At 40.3% G+C, this 20,970-nt stretch overlaps 1 protein-coding gene across 9 annotated transcripts in view; it reads right to left on the bottom strand.

Annotated features, from left to right (window-relative positions):
- Nucleotides 1-20,970, bottom strand: part of LOC126378387 (transcription factor 12) — a 65,597-nt gene that overhangs the window by 16,913 nt on the left and 27,714 nt on the right. For 8 of the 9 annotated variants that reach the window (XM_050026700.1, XM_050026701.1, XM_050026702.1 and 5 more), the window contains exons 2-7: nucleotides 17,940-18,431; nucleotides 8,429-8,630; nucleotides 6,629-6,771; nucleotides 4,780-4,935; nucleotides 2,738-2,836; nucleotides 1,001-1,069 (exon numbers count right to left, since the gene is read on the bottom strand). In XM_050026700.1, the coding sequence (XP_049882657.1) occupies nucleotides 1,001-1,069; nucleotides 2,738-2,836; nucleotides 4,780-4,935; nucleotides 6,629-6,771; nucleotides 8,429-8,630; nucleotides 17,940-18,344 (1,074 nt within the window). In that variant the 5' untranslated portion in view covers nucleotides 18,345-18,431. The remainder of the gene's footprint in view (nucleotides 1-1,000; nucleotides 1,070-2,737; nucleotides 2,837-4,779; nucleotides 4,936-6,628; nucleotides 6,772-8,428; nucleotides 8,631-17,939; nucleotides 18,432-20,970) is intronic. The other variant, XM_050026705.1, reaches the window with a different exon arrangement.

Genomic DNA, 20,970 nt, shown 5'->3' with positions numbered 1-20,970 from the left:
GATTGGTATTTTTTTACATTAACCTCTTAAAACCGAGATTTCCAGACACAATAGTTAAACAATGGGGTTTGGATTTATAAACAACATTCGGTCTTAGGAGGATATAGGGGGCAACCGAGAAAACGAATCGCCTGATGGTAAGCAATTACCGTCGCCCATAGACACACGTAACACCAGAGAGGTGGGTGCACAAGTGCGTTATAAATACTACTTTTTGTCATTTACATCGGAAATATCATATCTAGTGCAGATGCCCTAACATAGTATGCATGCTGGGCCATTATTATATAAGCAATGGCTGGCCTCTCATGGGGATTAAAAAGGCTCCATCAAAGCCATTCATCTAAAAAAGCAACGTTGCTTTTTGACATTATTTGTTGACATTGCGCACTTACTTATACATGCGCAAATGTCAAATTGCAATATTGCTTTTCAGATGAATTGCTTCCATGTAGCCTTTTTATTAAAATTATTGTATCTAAATAATATATATTTTTACTATTAACGCCATCTATTGCGCTATGTACATCATCATCATCATCAGCCCATTAACGTCCCCACTGCTGGGGCACGGGCCTTCCCTATGGATGGACAGGGAGATCTGGCCTTAAACCACCACGCTGGCCCAGTGCGGATGGTTATTAACGACTGCTAATGCAGCCGGGACCAACGGCTTAACGTGCCTTCCGAAGCACGGAGGAGCTCGAGATGTAAACTTTTTTTTTGTGATCACCCATCCTATGACCGGCCTTTGCGAAAGTTGCTTAACTTCAACAATCGCAGACCGAGCGCGTTAACCGCTGCGCCACCGAACTCTTATGTACATGAGTTGTATATTTGTATGTGTCAAATAAAATAAAGGTCAGTTTCGCAACGACCGTTTGTGTTTTACTACTTTTTAACCCCTCTGTTCTTCATCTGGTGAGTAAAAATTGTATATTATAAAAAGAACTAACACCCTCAAAACTTGTTTATCCTCCACCCATCTCGGTCTACTCACCCCGACATCGCTGTGATCCCTGAGGAACACCATGGCCTCGTCCAAGGTCCGTTGCTCCGCCCCCGCGCCCTACAGTGCCGATTACAGTCAGCGACCGTGGGAGTGGAACCACACACCACTTATATTTATAACCGGGTTTATAAGTGACTAACTTTTTTACGTACAGCACCGCGAAAAATGGAAAGAAGGGGAGGTCTTTGCCCAGCAGTGGGGTCTTGTAGGCTAGATTCAATTTGATAGGTATAATTATTATTTACATAATTTGACAAGTGTAAGTGTATAATTACGCGGTAGAGTATAAGTTATTACTTACACAATATGGTTTTTAATAAGCGCTTAATTACGCGGTTTATAAGTTACCATTTACAAAGTATAAGTTATATGACTTTATAAGTAGCTAATTAGAAAGAGTTTCTAAGTGACTAATTACAAGGTAGTATTTATAAAATTATAAGGGATTTTGTAAGCGTCTAATTACGTAACAAGAGTTTACAAGTCCTTTCTTACATTATTATTATTACTTTTTAGACAAGTTTAATTGTTACTATTTACAAAATATATTTTTATGTGCCTATTAACGCTATGGTCGAGTTAGAAGTCATTAATCGTTTATTATAAGTGATTAATTACAGGCGCGATCTTTTTTTTATTTCACGTACAAATCTTCGATCTGAAAATTCTATCCAAAAATTATCTACAAAATGGAAACCGTACAAGTCTACAAAAACAAACGTCTATGGTCACAAGCTCCACACAGTCGCTGGGATTATTACACAAAAGAAAAATAACAAAAACACAAAAAAAGGGGAAAATGTGATTTAGATACTTTTACGGCTTTCAGATAAAAAAGTGTAAAAAAATATGTTTCTCCACCAGCCCGTTGTTGAGCAGCTTGGTGGAGAATTTTTCCTACCCCGTCAGGTATGGGGGAATTTTTTTACAAGTATCAAAACCACATTTTCCCGAAAAAAAATATAAGTTAAAAGCTGAGAGACTATTAATTGTACATCTACGGAAAAATCTCACACTAAAACACACAAAAAATTACATATTTCAGTTCAGAAAAATCTATTTTTTTTATGTAAATTACAACATAAAAGAAAATGTTACATACATGCATGAAATACCATGCCTAGATCTAGAACTATGGAAAAAACCTAGACCTTCCAAGAAAAATATGTACACTTTTTTATTTTGGGGACTTAAGAGGTGAGAGAAGGGCTTTGGAAGTGGAAAAACTTTTTTTTTCATTGCTTTTGCTGTGTAATAAAATTCGAAAATACATTTCTTTGCAGTCTCATTCTTAAATAAAAATATCATCATCGATATGCGAAACAAAAAAAAAACTGTTTTATCGTCAACTGTGCAAACATCCGTCTTGCTTTTTTGTAATTGTTTTAGTGGAAATTTGATATGATGTTGTTGTCTTTTTTTGTGTGTGGCGTCCTTTTATAATAAACTTTTTCTATTCTATTCTTTACTTTGTAAAAAAAAACAAGAAAAATATAAAAAAAAATAATGTATTTTTTTTCCATCTCTAAAATGAATGAACAAAGCTATTTAAATAAGCAAATAAACCACTATTTATTAACTCTACACTTTGACGTCAGTTATTGTTTCGTTTCCGATGTTAGGAGGTTACAACGGGCAACACAAACTTCCATAGACCCCTCCCCCATCGTTGACTCCCCCTTTCACCCCCGCCGGCCCCCTCCATAACCCAGTAGCATTACTCACCATATTGGTGGTGTTGGGGAACACGGCGACGTGGTGATGGTGACCGTTTGGTAACACTGGTGGGGACGACACGCCCGGCGCAACCCAGCCGGCTTGTTGCTGTGGATAGAAAGGAAAAGTTAGTATCATAGTATCACGGAATAGAGAGGTTCGAAATTCATACCAGTATGAGCAAATAAAAGCCTCCCTGGTCTAGTGGTTAGAGCGTTAGGCTCACGATCTGGAGGCCCGGGTTCGATTCGCGACGGGGACATTGTCGAAATCACTTAGTGAGACTGTCCTTTGTTTGGTAAGGACTTTTCAGGTTTGAATCACCTGATTGTCCGAAAAAGTAAGATGATTCCGTGCTTCGGAGGGCACGTTAAGCCGTTGGCTATTAGCCGTAAAAAAACACCTCCGCCAACCCGCAATGGAGCAGCGTGGTTGAGTATGCTCCATATCCCCTCCGGTTGATTGAGGGGAGGCCTGTGCCCAGCAGTGGGACGTATATAGGCTGTTTATGTTATGAGCAAATAGTTTATACTTCGTAAAACGACGTATGGAGCTCTGCGATAATATTATTAAAGTCTATTTTCTGATCAAAACAAAGAAAAGCAATATACGGAGTTAGCAACATGCGTCAAAACACGAAATTACTACGAAATTTGTATGAAAAAGCACACTGACGTCATAGAAAACGTGATAAAATGTCGGATTTATTATTACGTTTATCTTGATTAAAATTCTTAAATAAGTTAAATAGAAAAAAAATATTTTTCATTAGTTTTAGAGCAGTCTGTTTAGTAATCAGAATTTCATAATTTATCTTGAATATTACTTATTCTCAGTATTTTGGTTATATTTTTGAATAATTATGTACTCGAGCAATCAGGAAATACGTAATTATCGCGTTAAAACTGTACAGCGCCACCTATATGTCTTTTAGGGAATGTAGCCAGGCAATTAAAAACGCCTACAACACTCGTGAGAGTTTGCAAGCGATACAAAAAACGTTATCGGTTTCATCACCGAGTTTTCCTTCACAGCTATCGGACGTCTAACATGGTACACTATAAATGGCGAGATAACTTCTATACCGCGTTCTAAAATACCACTAGCGCCATCTATGGGTACACAATGGAACTAATTTTAGCGCCATCTGTTGAATGCGACTGCAACTAACTATGTGATCAATCAAGAGACATGTCAAAAAAATAGGTTTTTAAAATCTGCTCTGATCAATCACACGCTCGTAATAACTTTCGGGGTGAGCAGAGTTACACAGTACCGCAAGATCGGCGAAAGTTATAGCTTTTTAGTCTAGGGGCTTAAGAAGAACACATTGAAAGAATTCAACTAAAAAAGCAATATAGCTATTTGACATTTGCTGACATGGCGCGCTTATTTTTACGTGCGCAAAATGTCAAATAGCAATAGGGTGACTATCAAAATGTCAAGTTTGGTGGCGAACTTTCATATTTTTTTTTCGTGAAAAATTCGGTTCCGACATGTAAAAGGATAGTTCTAGCTACGAGGAACAAGTTACCTCAAACGCACATTTTGATATTCACATTTTTTTTAGATCCCCTGACATATTAGCTTGATCCATAGACGAACTATTATGACGAAGTACTGTCAACGGCCATACGGCGACGTGTAAACCGAGGAGAAAATATGTAATTCTTTCCGTATTAGAGCTAGATGTCGCTTTCCTACCAGCGGGACATAGACTGCGGTCGTTTATTCTGTAGGAGCGCTTCGGGATATAGGAAAATAATACCCATTGTCTTCTTAGTTGTTCTCGAAGACCAAGATGGCGTTGCCTACTAAAAGCTTTATCATACTTTACAACACCATCTAACATCATGTAACTAACAAATTCTTTGACTATATCCGTGCTTCGGAAGGCACGTTAAGCTGTTGGTGTTAGTTTACATGCGTCATGTCAGGGGCCTTTGGCGGTTCAATAATAACCCTGACACCAGGATTGATGAAGTTGGTGATTCACCTCAGAACCCGCTTGATAATAAGAAGAATGACATGGGTTAGGCAGTTGGGTATACCTGTGCATTGTGCATGTGATGGTGTGGGCTGTGTTTGAGCGGGTAGAGGCGCGCGTGCGGCGGCGGCGAGTGCACCGGCGTGGCGGGCGACGAGCCGTACGAGGACACGCTGCCTTCCGCTAGGGCTGCGCCCGCGCCGCCGCTGCTCGGGTACATCTGGAACGAGATATTTTTTTTTTATTTGACTATTGTACATTCAATTAAACGGCGGTGAAACACTAGATTCCGTAAGTGTAGCGGTGATCGAAATTATTATTTTTGTCATAGATAAACTACACTAAACAAGCTTGCCACTACTACTAAATAAGTCACCGGGTGAGAGACTTCAGCGCTCCCCATTTGCCCGGCCAAGTAGTTAATGCCATCTGCGGCAAATCTACAATAAGTCACGTCAAAAAAAAAATACTAAATAAGTTTGCTACTACTTGAAGGTCTAGAGAACTTACAAACAATAAAAAATATTATAAATCCATCCTATTTCTTCAGGTTTACTCTAAATCTGAAGTTACGTCGTCTTTTTATTACAAATAAACCTTTACAAAACTTTTTTATGTGTAGTTTCTAATAATAAGTAATGAAAATAACATTTAAGTAGGAAGTTGACAATAACTTCAGACCCAGAGCAAACCTGAAGAAAATAGGTAGGATTTTTAATATTATTTATTGTTTGTAAGTTCTCTAGACCTTCAAGTAGTGGCAGAAAGGCGTAGAGCTCATTTAGATTAGTTTATCTTTGACAAAAATAATAATTTCGATCACCGCTACACTCACTCCATCTATTGTTGCTGAGCGGTGAACACCCTTAAGCGGTGATTACACTACCCAATCCACCCAGCCAGAGGCAAGGTCACATCGAGATTGGGAAAATCGATGCTGTTACACTAGCTCAAGATCGGGGTTACCATGGTATAAGAAAACCATGAAAACCATATAAAAAAAAAATCATCTTTTTTGGGGTGCTGTATACGTTTTTACAATAAAATAACATAACATACACATAGATACGAGGAGCTCGGTGGCGCAGCGGTAAACGCGCTCGGTCTGCGATTGTTGAAGTTAAACGACTTTCGCAAAGGCCGGTCATAGGATGGGTGACCACAAAAAAAAAAGTTTTCATCTCGAGCTCCTCCGTGCTTCGGAAGGCACGTTAAGCCGTTGGTCCCGGCTGCATAAGCAGTCGTTAATAACCACCAATCCGCACTGGGCCCGCGAGGTGGTTTAAGGCCCAATCTTCCTATCCATCCATAGGGAAGGTCCGTGCCCCAGCAGTGGGGACGTTAATGGGTTGATGATGATGATGATGACACATACATAAACAGCCTATTTACGTCCCATTGGTGGGCACAGGCCAATAAATACCAGAGAATATTTTAAATTTATCTGAAAATAGATTTAAAGCTCATGTGAAGCTCACTTTATGTAAAAAAGCTTATTACAAGATTTATGACTACCTAAATGATAAAAATGACTGGTATTAAACGTGTTCCTCTAGTTATTAAATAACTTGTAATGTATACCTTCATTGGTTTTTAAAAGATGTGTTGCTGTTGCAGTTTCTTGTCATTTCATCTCCGCAGCCATAACACCTTGCGAAATGACGTAAATTAAGAGTATTTTTTTTTGTCTGTGTACTTATTGATTTCCGTGTGGTTTCTGTCCTGTGTTAAATGTAATGTACCTGTCTGTCTGTGTCTGTGGTGTCCGGAAGTAATAATGTTTCTTTCTTTCTTTCTTTCTTTAAATACAAAAATGTTACATTGACCTTCAACAAGTCTATCCATGATAATTACGTTGAATAAATGATTCTGATTTATGATTTCATGATATCTGTGGTTGAGTTGATACTGACCGGTTGTAGAGGCGGCTTGGTTAGCAGTATGGCTGGTTCAGGGGGCGAGTGGTGTGGGGCGGCTGCTCGGAACGAGGACATCGGTGGCAGGGGGAGCTCGGCGGCGCCCGCCTCCCCGCCCGCGCCCGACGCTACTGATATACCTGGAAGAGTAAGGAAGACTGTTAAAGGGTCGTTCTTCTTTTTTATCGACAATGATCTGTCCTTCGTTCTGCTTCTGATAAGTTATGTTTTAGAATTTTGTTTCATGTTTCCATTGTCCAAAAATATAGTTATCTTATTATACTCAAAATACAAGCAAAATACTAATCGGTTCCTCAATTAGTCCTTAAAGAAGCTTGATTGTTTTTCACAAAATTCTGTGACAGAGTGGTAAATTAAAATGCTGTCTCCGATGAAAAGGACCACTCTGTAACAATATTTTTTGGAATGTGTCTACAAAGAAAAGTATGTTACCAAGATAAAGAGAACCTCTAAATGGTCCTCTACAGACACATCTTTATATGATGTTTTAAAATATTTAATGCCGTTATAATTTTAAAGATGTTAAATCCGATAAATTGAGAAAATGTCTTTTTATTGTCGATAAAAAAGAAGAACGACCCTAAAACACATCTTCTTCTTCTATCGTGTGGGTTTGTGAGGTGAATTACAAACCTCATCAACCCTGGTGTCAGGGTTACTATTGAGCCGCCAAAGGCCCCTGACATGACTCATGTAACGACTCCTTACTTGCATCAGTAAGTAGTAACCGGGACCAACGGCTTAACGTGCCTTCCGAAGCACGGATCATCTTGCTTTCGGACAATCAGGTGATCAGCATGTAATGTCCTAACCAAACTAGGGATCACAGAGTGATTTTTGTGATTTGTCCCCAACGGGATTCGAACCCGGGACCTCCGGATCGTGAGTGCAACGCTCAACCACTGGACCACGGAGGCCGTTGTTAAAACACATGAACAGCCGAAACAATAGGCAAGTTTCCAACCAATCAAATCAGTTACTGTTACATTGGTCCCGATTACTACTTACTGATGTAAGTAGTCGTTACATGAGCCATGTCAGGGGCCTTTGGCGGCTCAAGGGTTGATGAGGTTGGTAACTCACAACCCACACGATAGAAGAAGTTACTTTTTATTAAACGTCTTTTTTTTTTCTTTGACGTGACTTATTGTAGGTTTGCCGCAGATGGCATTAACTACTTGGCCGGACAAATGGGGAGCGCTGAAGGCTCTCACCCGGTACAACGTTTAAGACAACAGGCCTGAGGGTGCCCAATTGGGCGCGAACCTCGGCTCAGAGCGTCGTCTGAGAGGAAGAATATTGAAAGGATTAATCGACCCTAGTGGGTCGATAGCGATAAGCGCTGAATGAGGGAAATCGTCGACCACGCCGGCGGGGTCGGTATCGGGGCTTTTTACTAAACGTCAAAACACCAAATTACTATGGAATTCGTATGAAAAAGCACACTGTGACGTCATAGAAAATCGTGATAAAATGTCGGACTTATTGTTACGTTTTTCTTGATTAAAATTTATAAAAAAGTTAATTAGAAAAAAAGAAAATGTTTTTCGTTACTTTTAGATCTGTCTTTATTTAGTCATCAGAATTTTATAATTTAAATTGAACGTAGTACACGACCCAATTAATAATTAGTAATTGATTAAGTGTAGAAAATTCCGCTTTTTAGAGACAAAACCCCGCTTTTTAGAGACAAAATCCCGCTTTTTAGAGACAAACCTCCCACGCTTTTTAGTGACTTAGAGAGACAAAATTAATGGTAAAGTTTGTTGAACCCACCTGGCGACGCGATGTACACGTCGTGGTGATAGGGCGGCGCAGGCGCAGGCGCGGGGGCCGGCGCTGGCGCCCCCACCGGCTGGTAGTACTGCGCGCCCCACTCGCCCGTGTAGTATGGCTCCTGGTACTGAGCCGGTGCGCCGGCGCTCTTCGGCGACGCGTAGCGGCTCGGGGAGTCATGACCGAATTCATCGCTGCCATACTGAAATGAAGAAAATTGATTGGTTAATTTTTTGATCATTAGAATTGGAAGGGTGCAATGTAAATGTTTGGCGGCGAAGGTGATTCCTTCACTTGATTTGGTGGAAACTCAACCTACTCCAAAGCGGAGCGGAGACTCGTTCAATTCCTTTAATCTGCCCTTCTCTCATCATCATCTCCGTTTTCGCAGGGTCCGCTTACCTAACCTGAATGATTTGACAGGTGCGCTTTTTTGACAGAAGCGACTGCCTGTCTGATCTTCCAACCCGCGAAGGGAAAAACAGTTCAATACAGGTTGGGTCACATTATCATTTTTCGGGAATGTGGGTTTCCTCGCGATGTTTTCAAACAAGAATTCTCTGATGACAGATTTTTTATTGTGTGATTGGCACAATATTTTGGTACGTACAAATGTTAAAAACAGACGGGTGATTTTATATTTAACTGCTAGATTCGTTAATTGGTAAAAAAAGGATATTTTTGTAAAGGATCTTTATAAATAAACCACATTTAATTTAATGAATCTTACAAATAAGGATAATGTTTAATTAATTATTTATTTCGTATTAGGAAACAAACGGATTAAATACCAATTCGCAATATGTTATCGCTGATATTTTGTACATTAGCCAATGACGGGTTCTTACCGCGTTTAAATCAGGGATATGAGACTCCCGAAATTCTTATATTCCGATAATTTTATTTATTTAATAAATATATTATATTCATTACCAAATTCTAACTACTTTTAAAAAACTAACATTGCTATAAATATTATTATTTACTATTTCCGATTGTTTTTATTTTTTCCGATATTTAGTCATCCCGTGATCATGGCACTTGCAACAGTGTCGAAATATCGGGAGTCTCATATCCCTGATTTAAACGCGGTAAGAACCCGTTATTATGTGTTTTAATTAGCCAATGAAGTTATAATATTTCACAGGCCTAAATTATCCTTATACACTTCAGCACTCCTGCTCCTTCCATGACGCATGTTTCCCAGAATACAATTACTTGCACAATTATCTGTCCAAAACTGCCCGCACCATATCTGTGCGGTGCGGGTTGCGACACGGCGAAAGTCCGTGTGTGATTGCGCTTATTGTGTCCGAAAGTGTACGTTGTAGTTAGTTTACACCGCTGGACAATGTGAGGTGTAAACACTCACATCGTATAAACAAACAGACTCGCATTCGCTAAGGAGTTTTTTTTTTTCTGAAAAATCATCCGAATCGCGTTGTAAATACGTATTAAAGTTATGCAGATGTCGTGGCCAGATCTTAGAATTGATCATTTCATGAAATGGCCATATTTCATGATATTTTTTATATTGCCGTGCCCTTGCAGGGCGTCACATGTACCTTTTTACTATGTTCCACCTTAATTTATGTTCGTGACATGCAATAAATAAATGAATATGAATAAGACATGGGGGAGGCCTTTGCCCAGCAGTGGGATCATACAGGCTAATAATAATAATAAACTACTACACACACTATGGAAGAAAAGGGAATTTATTTATCTTTTTCCAGTGTAGTATATTCCTTCTTCTGTTTTAGTGCAACAAAGCGGTTTGCATTACACATTATTTCCTCTTTTCCATTATTGCACAAGCACCATATTTAGAATAATGACATTCACTAAAGTAATTCTCCTATATAAAGTGAACAGTTCAATAAGGCAATACGGAACCTTGTACGAGCCCAGTTGCGCTGTCCGGCGGTGTATACTTATCTCGCGACATTGTTCTCTTCATAAGGTGTTCGACTTTTAAAGAATGAGATATTATGGTAAACAGCGTTTTGACTGTTTCATAGTGTGAATTATACACTTCGTTCATGTATAAAGTCACGCCTGTAATGACTATTGAGGTGGACAGGGCCTCAAGTCGCTGGAAGAGCACTTAGAAATTTAAAATATCTCCTTGGTAGTCGTTTTTAAATCCAAACATGAATTCGAAAACAAAGACAATCATTGGTTTAAACTGGATAGGGATACGAACCTGCGACCTCAATGTGAGAGGCAGACGTTCTACCAACTGGGCTGCCACGGCTTGAATTATTTATTGTATTACACTTTGAATGGCCATTTTTACATAATGAACATCTCATCCGCCTAAAACTGCAGCTTCTCACCTTCATAGCCGGGGAAACGAAGTTGCGAAAAAAACCTCGGCACAGGGCCCTAACACGTTCTAAAAAAAATCTTTTCGGCGGGTAAGAAAATGACAGGTATAACGTAAAATAAAATTAGATGGTGTGTACAGGAATCAGCACCAATCACTGAGTAATGTTCTGCGTATGAGTCAGATCATCGAACTGTAGTCTGGAGTCTGCTGAAGCCGTGACTCACACACGCTTCCTGTGATGACGACTTAACGGTACAAGTGTAGGGATTGCCGCCGACCGAAACAAAAAAAACCGAATTCAAATTTTTTTTAAATCTTCTATCGTGTAGGTTGTGTGGTGGATTACCCACCCCATCAACACTGGTATCAGGGTACTACTGAGCCGCAAAAGGCTCATGTTACGATTACTCACTAACATATGTAAGTCGTAACCGAGACCAACGGTTTAACGTGCGTTCAGAAGCACGGATCTGTCAAATAAAAAGTAAGAAATATTTGTTGTAAGAATCTGATTTCTAAGTAAAAAGACGGTTTGACTGCATGTTCGCCCAATTATTGTCTGTTGGATTTAACTTGTCCCTGCCCACCCTAAAAGAGATTATGGGCGTGACTAAAATCTTGTATTTTTATTATTCGTTAAGGACATTCCGATCTCGCGAGATCTCGTCAAATTTTTCGAGATTAATCCCGAAGCACAATATGACGAGTTCCCATTCGAGATTGACGGGATTGGACGAATCTCCTTGAGTTAAAACTTAATTATTTAGTGAATTAATATTGAAGAATAAATGTTTTTGTTTTCTTCCAAAAAAATATTTTGTTTGAATTAACCTCATTATCACAAACAAGCAGTTTTCCTCGTTTTCTGCCATCCTAACATTACATTTTTTTATGAACTAGACGAGATCTCGGTGGCGCAACGGTAAACGCGCTCGGTCTGCGATTGTTGAAGTTAAGCAACTTTCGCAAAGGCCGGTCATAGGATGGGTGACCACAACAAAGTTTTCATCTCGAGCTACTCCGTGCTTCGGAAGGCACGTTAAGCCGTTGGTCCCGGCTGCATTAGCAGTCGTTAATAACCATCAATCCGCACTGGGCCCGCGTGGTGGTTTAAGGCCCGATCTCCCTATCCATCCATAGGGAAGGCCCGTGCCCCAGCAGTGGGAACGTTAATGGGCTGGTGATGATTTTAATTTCAATAAACTTTATAAGGAAGTTGATCTCGATTTGTTTAACACCGGTTTTGCAGCGAGGAGATTACTCAGTCAAAGGTTTTTTGACACCTAATCTTCCTTTAATTTTCTCTCTTCTAACTTTAATTTGCATGTGCACAACTCTCTGATGTCATATTAACTAGTTTAGGGTTATCAGTAGAAACCTGTAATTAGTTTTCAAACGTTGGTTATCCTCAAATTAATGGTGTCAAATGAAAAAGGATAACCATATTGAAGACTAGAGAACCGGAGAGGAAATATGATTGGCCACCTGATACGACACGATTCATTTATAACAAACATCATAGAATGAAAAATTTAAGGGAAGAGAGGAAGGGGTAGACCTAGGAGAACAATTATGAAACAAATGAAAGAGAAGGTACAGGTCGTGTCGTATCAGGAGGTGAAGGTTTAGGCGAGAAGAAGAGAGGAATGGCGGTTACTCCACCGACAAGAGCGCGGCTCTTAAATAAAGAGAAAGAGAGAGAAATAATATCTCCGCTCCGTGCTTGTCGCTTAAACCACTGACAACGTTATTACCAATTAATTTATTTCTAACGGATATTCCGTATGCATTAACATTTTTGATTCCCAACCCGTTTTTTATTCTAATTCACTGTCTTATATTTATGATGGGCTTGGCTTGGGTTTACACACTCAAAAACGGTGAAAGAAAAAAAAGCGGGAAAAGTGAAAGTGGGTTATAAGTGAAGAAACATGTGTTTCTATCACGCTTCTATTATACATAGCATCATGCCTGTACCCCTGATGGGGTAGGCAGAGGTATATAGTACACCCATTCCGCGCCAGCTGTGTTTAAGTCCTATGTGGTAGGGGAAGAGCTCATTAGAAGATTGCCATAAACAATGATCTACCATCCAAACATGAGGTCAAACTCATAAAGTCGAGTTCTCGGGAATGTGGGTTTGCTCACGATGTTTTCCTTCACCGCTGAGCACGTGATAATAATCTATGATCTAAATATTTAGGTTTAGACCCGTGCTGGGATTCGAAACTGCGACCTCACATTGAGAGTCAAGCGTTCTTCGAACTGGGCTACCACCACTAAAGATGAAGTCCTATGCATTTACGTCTTAAAATTAATATAACATAACATAACAAATACTTCAATGCACAAACAGAAAAAAACAAAATACAAAACAAAAGAGAAATATATAGAATCATATACCGGGTGTTAGTGACATCGTAACGAATACTGAAAGGGATGATTCAGACCATGATTCTGAGTTAATATCTAGTGGAATTTTCCGTCGCAAAATTCATGAAATTTTGAGTTTTGTTTTTAATTATTTTCAATTCCATATTGTGCTTTTAGCTGCATAGAACCCAAATTTCAATAAAAAAAACAATAATGACAAATTATCGAAAATTTTCGATGTAATGGAGACAACAGCTGCTCGAACGGGTCAACGGCCACACGCACCGCGCCGCGCGCCCCGCTCCGCACGCCCCGCTCCGCGCGCCCCGCGCCGCACGCCGGCGGCGCGGCGGCGGCGCGGCCTACAAAGTAGGCACTACGAACCGATCCTATTTCTTTCTCTGTCTATCGTAAATTATAAATTTATTTTATTCTTATTCTTAAATGGACGGATAATCAACAGGCATAAAATTTATGGAATACACGTCAATTTTAAGCAGAAATCTAAAACAACCGACAGAATTAAGTTACCAGCGAGATACCTTTTTGATTCGACCGGGTTATTCATTCATTTACTCATAGGAATCAGGGCCATTATCTACCTAAAACAGTTGAAACAGTAAATAATTGTATTCTTTGTTGTCATTAGAATAACTAACAACCAACTAACACAACCACCACAGATTAGGTAATTAGTTACCTACTATGTCAACCATCCACCAACTTAGTATGTAAGTACCTACGCAAAACCTCGCTACACAAAAATCGAAAATAAATAAATAAATAAATCTTTTAGATCAATACCCATTATTGTTACAAAGCAAGACCTATCGGTACTATCGCTAGTATCGATCTAAATGTACTATCACTACTTTCGATAGTTAAGACAATTTTCAAGTTCAACAATTGATAATCTACCTATCGATAGTTCGGCAACTCCGCCGCGTAGGCAATGTCGGCATGTTCAAAGAAAAAAATTGTCCGAGTGGAGTGATCTTATTTTTCTTGTTACATGTTGGTACCGTACCGAGGTACTAAGTACTAAGTTATTCGTAGTTTTAAATCTCATTGTTAAATCATCAGTAAAGAACTAATTAAACCTATCCTGTTCTGTGTACAATATTCATGTAACGGCTACGTGCTTACATAAGTACCTAGTAGACGGGAGCAACGACTTAACGTACCTTCCGAAGCACGGATCATTTTACTTTCGGACAATCAGGTGATCAGCCGGTAACGTCCCAACCAAAGCCCTTATAAACAGATTTTTGTGATATGTCCCCACCGGAATACGAACCCGGACCCTCCGCATCCCATCGCTCAACCACTGGACCACATAGGCCAAGAAGGTTCTAAGACATAAAGGTTAAAGGATCCTGGGACGCAAGACCTCCGAGTTAGGGCTTGTTTGATCTGTCTTGATGCAACGCAACGCGCGCCAATAAAGTAGGCATTACGAACAGATACTAGGTATTTCTTTGAGTTGATAGGTATCAAGTGAAGTTTCCTGTCGCCAAATTCATAAAAAAAATAGTTTTTTTTCAGTCCCATATTGTGTTTTAAGCTGCATAGAACGCACATTTAAAATAAACAAATAAAAATTACTAATTATTAAATTTTATCAATGTCATCAATAATAATAATAACGTATCTACAACTTCAGCTATGCGCAGGTGAATAGCCGGCGCACGGGTCAAGGGCAACGCTCGCCAATAAAGTAGGCATACGAACAGATACTATTTCTTTCTCTGTCACTTGCACCATAAACATACTCTCTCTCTCTCTCTAGTCGTCGGCTCGACTCGGCCGCGGCCGGTGCGTCGTCGGCGCCCTTAGTCGGCGCCTTTGATGCTTTGCGCTAACGCCGCCGCCGCGCGCTTCCGCTCAGTCGAATACTAAGCTTGACCCGAATCGCGTGATGTTTTTCGAGGATATTTTTTTCGTGTTTGTGAGTGTTTGTTTCATTCTGTAAATGAGTAGTGTCGACTATGATGATAGATCATAGACCATTTACTGCGCAAAAGTATGGAAGATTGTTGATGTTTATTAAAGAGCAAGGTGTTGTGTTTGTGAGTGCGTGTGATACCTACCTACCGCGGAGGAAACGCGATGTTGCATACCTACGTGACGTGACATGTTCTAGGGTACCTACCTAGGTACTTCATCCGAAGGAATAACAATTAAGGTAAGGCAAGAGTAGAGTTTTTATTGTTAATAAGTTAGGAACGTTTTAATAACTGGTAGGTAGGTACCGTGCGTGAAAAATCGTGGCAGTAGGTGTTCTACTTCAACAAACAACATTTTTAAACGTTGAACCACTACTAAGCATCTAAATACAAGAGAATGAAAACTCCTACCTAGATATCAACATCGTATCTCGCACGCGTAACGTCGTAGCCGCGCGTAAGTTTAGCGTCTGTGTGGCGCGTTGTTCGACTTACATTGCGGCACAGTAAAAATTGAAAATCTTAATTAAACATTTGCGACAAGAAAAACACCCACCATCGTTTTTAGTACAATAAAATAGGCGTTCCATTTTTTTTTTCGTTACGATGTCACTAACACCCTGTATACTTCTGACATAAAACAGTTAGGCGTATTTTCTTACTTCTATTTCCTCTTCATCTTCATAATCTATCTACTCGTTTTCTTCCATAGTATTATAATAGTACTTTAAGTATTGATATTTATTCATTATAACAAATATATGTGTATTATTATTATGTAGTTTATGTACTCGTAATATCTATCTTTGTATTCATTTTTATACGTACAAGTATTCCCATGCTGCACTATCCCGCTATATTACATAATATTCAATATCTCCTATACTTAAAGGTTGCCTGGAAGAGATTGCTACTTAGCAATAAGGCCGCCTATTGTACTCATTCTATTTATCTTTTGTTTTGTATTTTGTATTTTCATGTTTGTGCAATGAAGTATTTGTTATGTTATGATTACAATGGTCCACATATTTCCTAATTATATTTATGCCTTGTTAACTCGCCCAGCCTCTGTGGTCCAGTGGTTGAGCGTCGGAATGACGATCCGGAGGCCCCGGGCTCGAATCCTGGCGGGGACATATTACAAAAATCACTTTGTAATCCCTAGTTTGGTTAGGACATTACAGGCTGATCACCTGATTGTCCGAAAGTATGATGATCCGTGCTTCGGAAGGCACGTTAAGCCGTTGGTCCCGGTTACTATTCAATGATGTAGGTGAGTAATCGTTACATGAGCCATGGCAGGGGCCATTGGCGGGTCAATAATAACCCGGACACCAGGGTTGATGAGACTGGTATTTCACCTCACAACCCACACGATAAGAAGAAGACTCGCCCAGCAGTGGGACGTATATAGAGTGCTATCTCCAACTATTTACGGCCAACATTGCGTAGTACAGCACTATTAATAGCACAATTAGAAATGTTCCAACATGTATTAAAATGTGCTATAAATACAATGAATAGCACTTATTGAGCACGTGTTTTATATAGACTTCAGTTTGCGTTAATAGACTTTGGTTCCGGCTATTAGCCTACCGGGTGAGAGCTTTCTGCGCTCCCCATTTGTCCGGCCAAGTAGTTAATGCCATTTGCGGCAAATCTACAATAAGTTTAAAAAAAATAGCCGTAAAGAAAATATCTCCACTAACCCGCAGTAGAGTACCGTGGTGGAGTATGCTCCATACCCCCTCCGGTTGATTGAGGGGAGGCCTGTGCCAAGCAGTGGGACGTATATAGGCTGTTTATGTTTTGCATTAGTTAACAAACATAACGTAACATAGCATCACGCCTGTTGCCGCTGAAGGGGTAGGCAGAGATGTATAACATTACCATCCACTCCTCAGGTAGTAAGTAGTTACATGAGCCATGTCAGGGGCCTTTGGCGGCTCAATAATAACCCTGACACCAGGGTTGATGAGGTTGGTAATTCACCTCACAACCCACACGAGAGAAGAGAAGATCCACTCCTTGCCAGCTATTTTTGAGTCCCATGTAATAGGGGACGATCCTATTGCCTTGTCAAGTTGTCACCATAAGGTTCATCATATCCATCTTAGGACTTCGTACCAACAGTGGCTGCAAGTTGTCTTTGATTACTTGTGTGTGTATACATATCATATACCAACTGGGCAGCATCAGCACTCCCCATTTGTCCGGCCAAGTAGTCAAATCTACATTAAGTCACGTCAAAAGAATCTGACAAAGACAAGTGTGTAAGGATCGAAGTAAACGGCAGTCCATAGGCTCTGCTTACCCCGGTGGGAAATAGGCGTGAGTTTATGTATGTATGTGTATGTAAAAAAAAAACTATTGAATGTTATACAAGTACGAAACAATCCAGGAAGTGACAAAAATGTCTTCAATGTATATGTATACCATAGCACAGAAAGGTGCGTGGGCGCAGGGCCGTGTATAATGATCTGTTCTGTGACATTCCCTGAAGATTAGAGTATAAATACTCGTTAGGTCTAATGAAGGACGGATGTCTTGGTAAATAATTGATGTTTTTGTTTAACGATAACCGTGGTCCAGTGGTCGAGCGTTGGACTCAGGATCCGGAGGTCCAGGGTTCGAATCCCGGTGGAGACGCATCACAAAAATCACTTTGTGAGCACTGGTTAGGTTAGGACATGGGGCATACTGGGGTAATGTTCTAACCAAACTGGGGATCACAAAGTGATTTTTGTGATGTGTCCCTACCGGAATTCGAACCCGGCACCTCCGGATCGTAAGCCCAACGCTAAACCACTGCACCACAGAAGCCATTTGTCCTGATGTACCTATGTTATCACAAACTTACCCCACTCTCCTGGCTGGTGGTATTCGGGATACCATGCTCCTCGTTGTATCTTCTTCGCGCCCTATGCCTCAGCAGGGCCGACGCGTCGGGCTGCCCAAAACTGAACACCTCTTCCTTGCCGAACACTTTCTCACTAAAATCCGTGGTCACATATTCCGAAAGTCTTTCCTTTTCGTCACTGTTGACGTACTCCGAGCGAACACCGTCGAGGATCTCCGAAGTTAGCCGAAGGGATTCCGAGGCTCTTATGACGTCACCATCTGGCCGGTAAGTCTCGCAGATCTGGTTGAACGTGTTGAAGTATTCCGACGCCAAATCCGTCTTCGGCTGGTAGTCCTGGGGGACCGGCGGCGGATCAGCTGGCAGGAAGCTGGCCTCCATACTCGAGTCATGTCTCAACGCCATTTTAGGTCATCGCTTGAATTGCACTTAAACTTGAATTTTTTACACTTAGCCGTTCGACGCATCACTGTTTTAAACTATCACAGCATTCTGTACAGAGGAAGCGAAAGGATTAATGGCCTGATTCCTGCAGACACCTCCTAATTTTAAGTTATACCCGTCATTTTCTTGTCCACCGAAAACGAAAGGGACGGGAGATTGACAACTGCTAATTATAAAATGAATGAATAACCCGGGCGAATTATAAAAGCATCTCGCTGATATGGAACTTGTTTACTATTAATATATGCAGTTTGTTAACTAGATAATATTTTAAATTTGTCAGAAAATAAATTTAAAGCTCATGTGAAGCTTACTTTATGTGAAAAAGCTTATTATAAGAATAATGATTAACTAAATGACAAAAATGTCTGGTGTTGAATGTGTTCCTCTAGTTATCAAATAACTTGTAATGTACCCTCATTGATTTAAAAGATGTGTTGCTGTTGCAGTTTCTTGTCATTTCTTCTCCTTAGCCATAACACCTTGCGAAATTATGTAAATTCAAAAATGTTACATTGACCTTCAACAAGTTTATCCATGACAATTAAGTTGAATGAATGATTTTGATTTCTAACTTTTAAATTTCTGTGACTTTTAAATTTCTGCCTAAAATTGACGTGTGTTCCATGAATTTTATGCCTATTGATTATGTCCCTTTCCTTTTCGGCGGATAAGACAAAGACATGTATAACTTAAAATAAAATTAGATTGTGTGTACAGGAATCAGCACCATTATCTGCGTCTACGCATTGCCAACAGATGTCTCGGACCACCCTAACGCTAACCGCAAAATCCATAAACAATGAATAACCAAATTAGGCAAAAAAAACGAAAATCATCGAGAATCGATTTTGAAAACCACCTTGCGAAACCCTTTTCGGATGCCCGACCGGGGATCGAATCTGTACAAAGAGAAAGCAGGTAAGCCGGCTATAGTTTATGCATAACATGGCCATGGCAAGTAATACGCCATCTGTCATAGGATCTATAGAAAACTATACAATGATGGAGCGTATTCATGCGTTACAGGTATAAAAACTGGCCAAGCGCGAGTCGTACTCACGCACAAAGGGTTCCGTACGATTACTGTATTACGATTATTGTAATTAGTCTCTACACTTAGCTTTATATACAGTTGTTGTTACCCTAAGAAAATACTGTGTAAAATGACTGTAAGTAAACCATAAAATAAATAACATACATAACATAAATAGCCTATACACGTCCCACTGCTGGGCACAGGCCTCCTCTCAATCAACCGGAGAGGGTATGGAGCATACTCCACCACGCCGCTCCACTGCGGGTTGGTGGAGGTGTTTTTACGGCTAATAGCCGGGACCAACGGGCTTAACGTGCCCTCCGAAGCACGGAATCAACTTACAAAAAACAACTACACACTACTACTTATAAATAAATTACTGACTATGTTAACAAAAGTAGGTACACACATATTGTCTACCGGTTGCCCTTATTGATATCGAAAAAAAAAGGAAAATGTCGCGTTTGTTGTGTGGGAAACCTCCTTAAACGTTTATTTTATTTTGTTTTTAGTATTCGTTGTTAAAGCGGCAATAGAAATACATACTTTGTGAAAATTTCAAATGTCTAGCTACGGACGGACAGACGGACGGACAGCGAAGACTCAGTAATAGGGTCCTGTTTTTACCCTTTAGATACGGAACCCTAATAAGTGTGTAAAAAATGATTATTCAAATCGTGAAATGCGGTGTGAAGATTTAGCGCTGAATCTTCAGAAGGTATAGACCATAAACATTTATGTACATACAACCATTGAACGAGAAGCTGCAAAGTACACAATGTAATGTGATGTATTCAGTCATCATATCACTAATTTAAGAGTCGATCTGGTGAAGGTCGCGGGAAGCCGCTGGATGCGGGCAGCGCAGGACCGATCGTCGTGGAGATCCTTGGGGGAGGCCTATGCCCAGCAGTGGGCGTCGTACGGGTGATGATGATGATGAAGAGCCACGCTCTTGTTCGTGTAGCATTCTCCATTCTTGTCTATCAAAGACCAATTCCAGTACTTTTCCAGAATTACCGCAGAACACACCACGGACACTTCATACAAAGTACCTCGTTTTACACAGACATTATCGTACACGCGCATCTGTGTGTGTGACGTCTGACACCATACGATTCCATAATCCGAAGCTAAGCACGTTAAGCCGTTGGTCCCGGTTACTACTTACTGATGTAAGTGAGTAGTCGTTACATGAGCCATGTCAGAGGCCTTTGGCGATTCAATAGCACACCCCGGACACTTGATACAAACAACCTCGTTTTACACAGACACTACACATTGACGTTATCGTACACGTGCATCTGTGTGTGTGACGTCTGACACCATGCGATTCAAGTCTAAACTATGTCCGAGGGGCGGTGAGGTAAACCTAGCTCAGACGCTGGTGGGGAGCGGAGAGTTGCCGTTCTATACGTACTATTATTCCTTATTCTGTTGGACGTGTCAATCAGTTATTCACAATACCAGGGGGTAACGAATTGCAAGTTATTTTCATGTCAAAAATGACATGTCAATGTATGGTATGGACACGCCGAAGGGGTACTG

Source organism: Pectinophora gossypiella, chromosome 26 (genome assembly GCF_024362695.1).
Source record: "Pectinophora gossypiella chromosome 26, ilPecGoss1.1, whole genome shotgun sequence".
NCBI classification, from domain to species: domain Eukaryota; kingdom Metazoa; phylum Arthropoda; class Insecta; order Lepidoptera; family Gelechiidae; genus Pectinophora; species Pectinophora gossypiella.
Note: the sequence above shows the minus strand (reverse complement) of the source record. Positions and strands in the feature narration are given on the sequence as shown.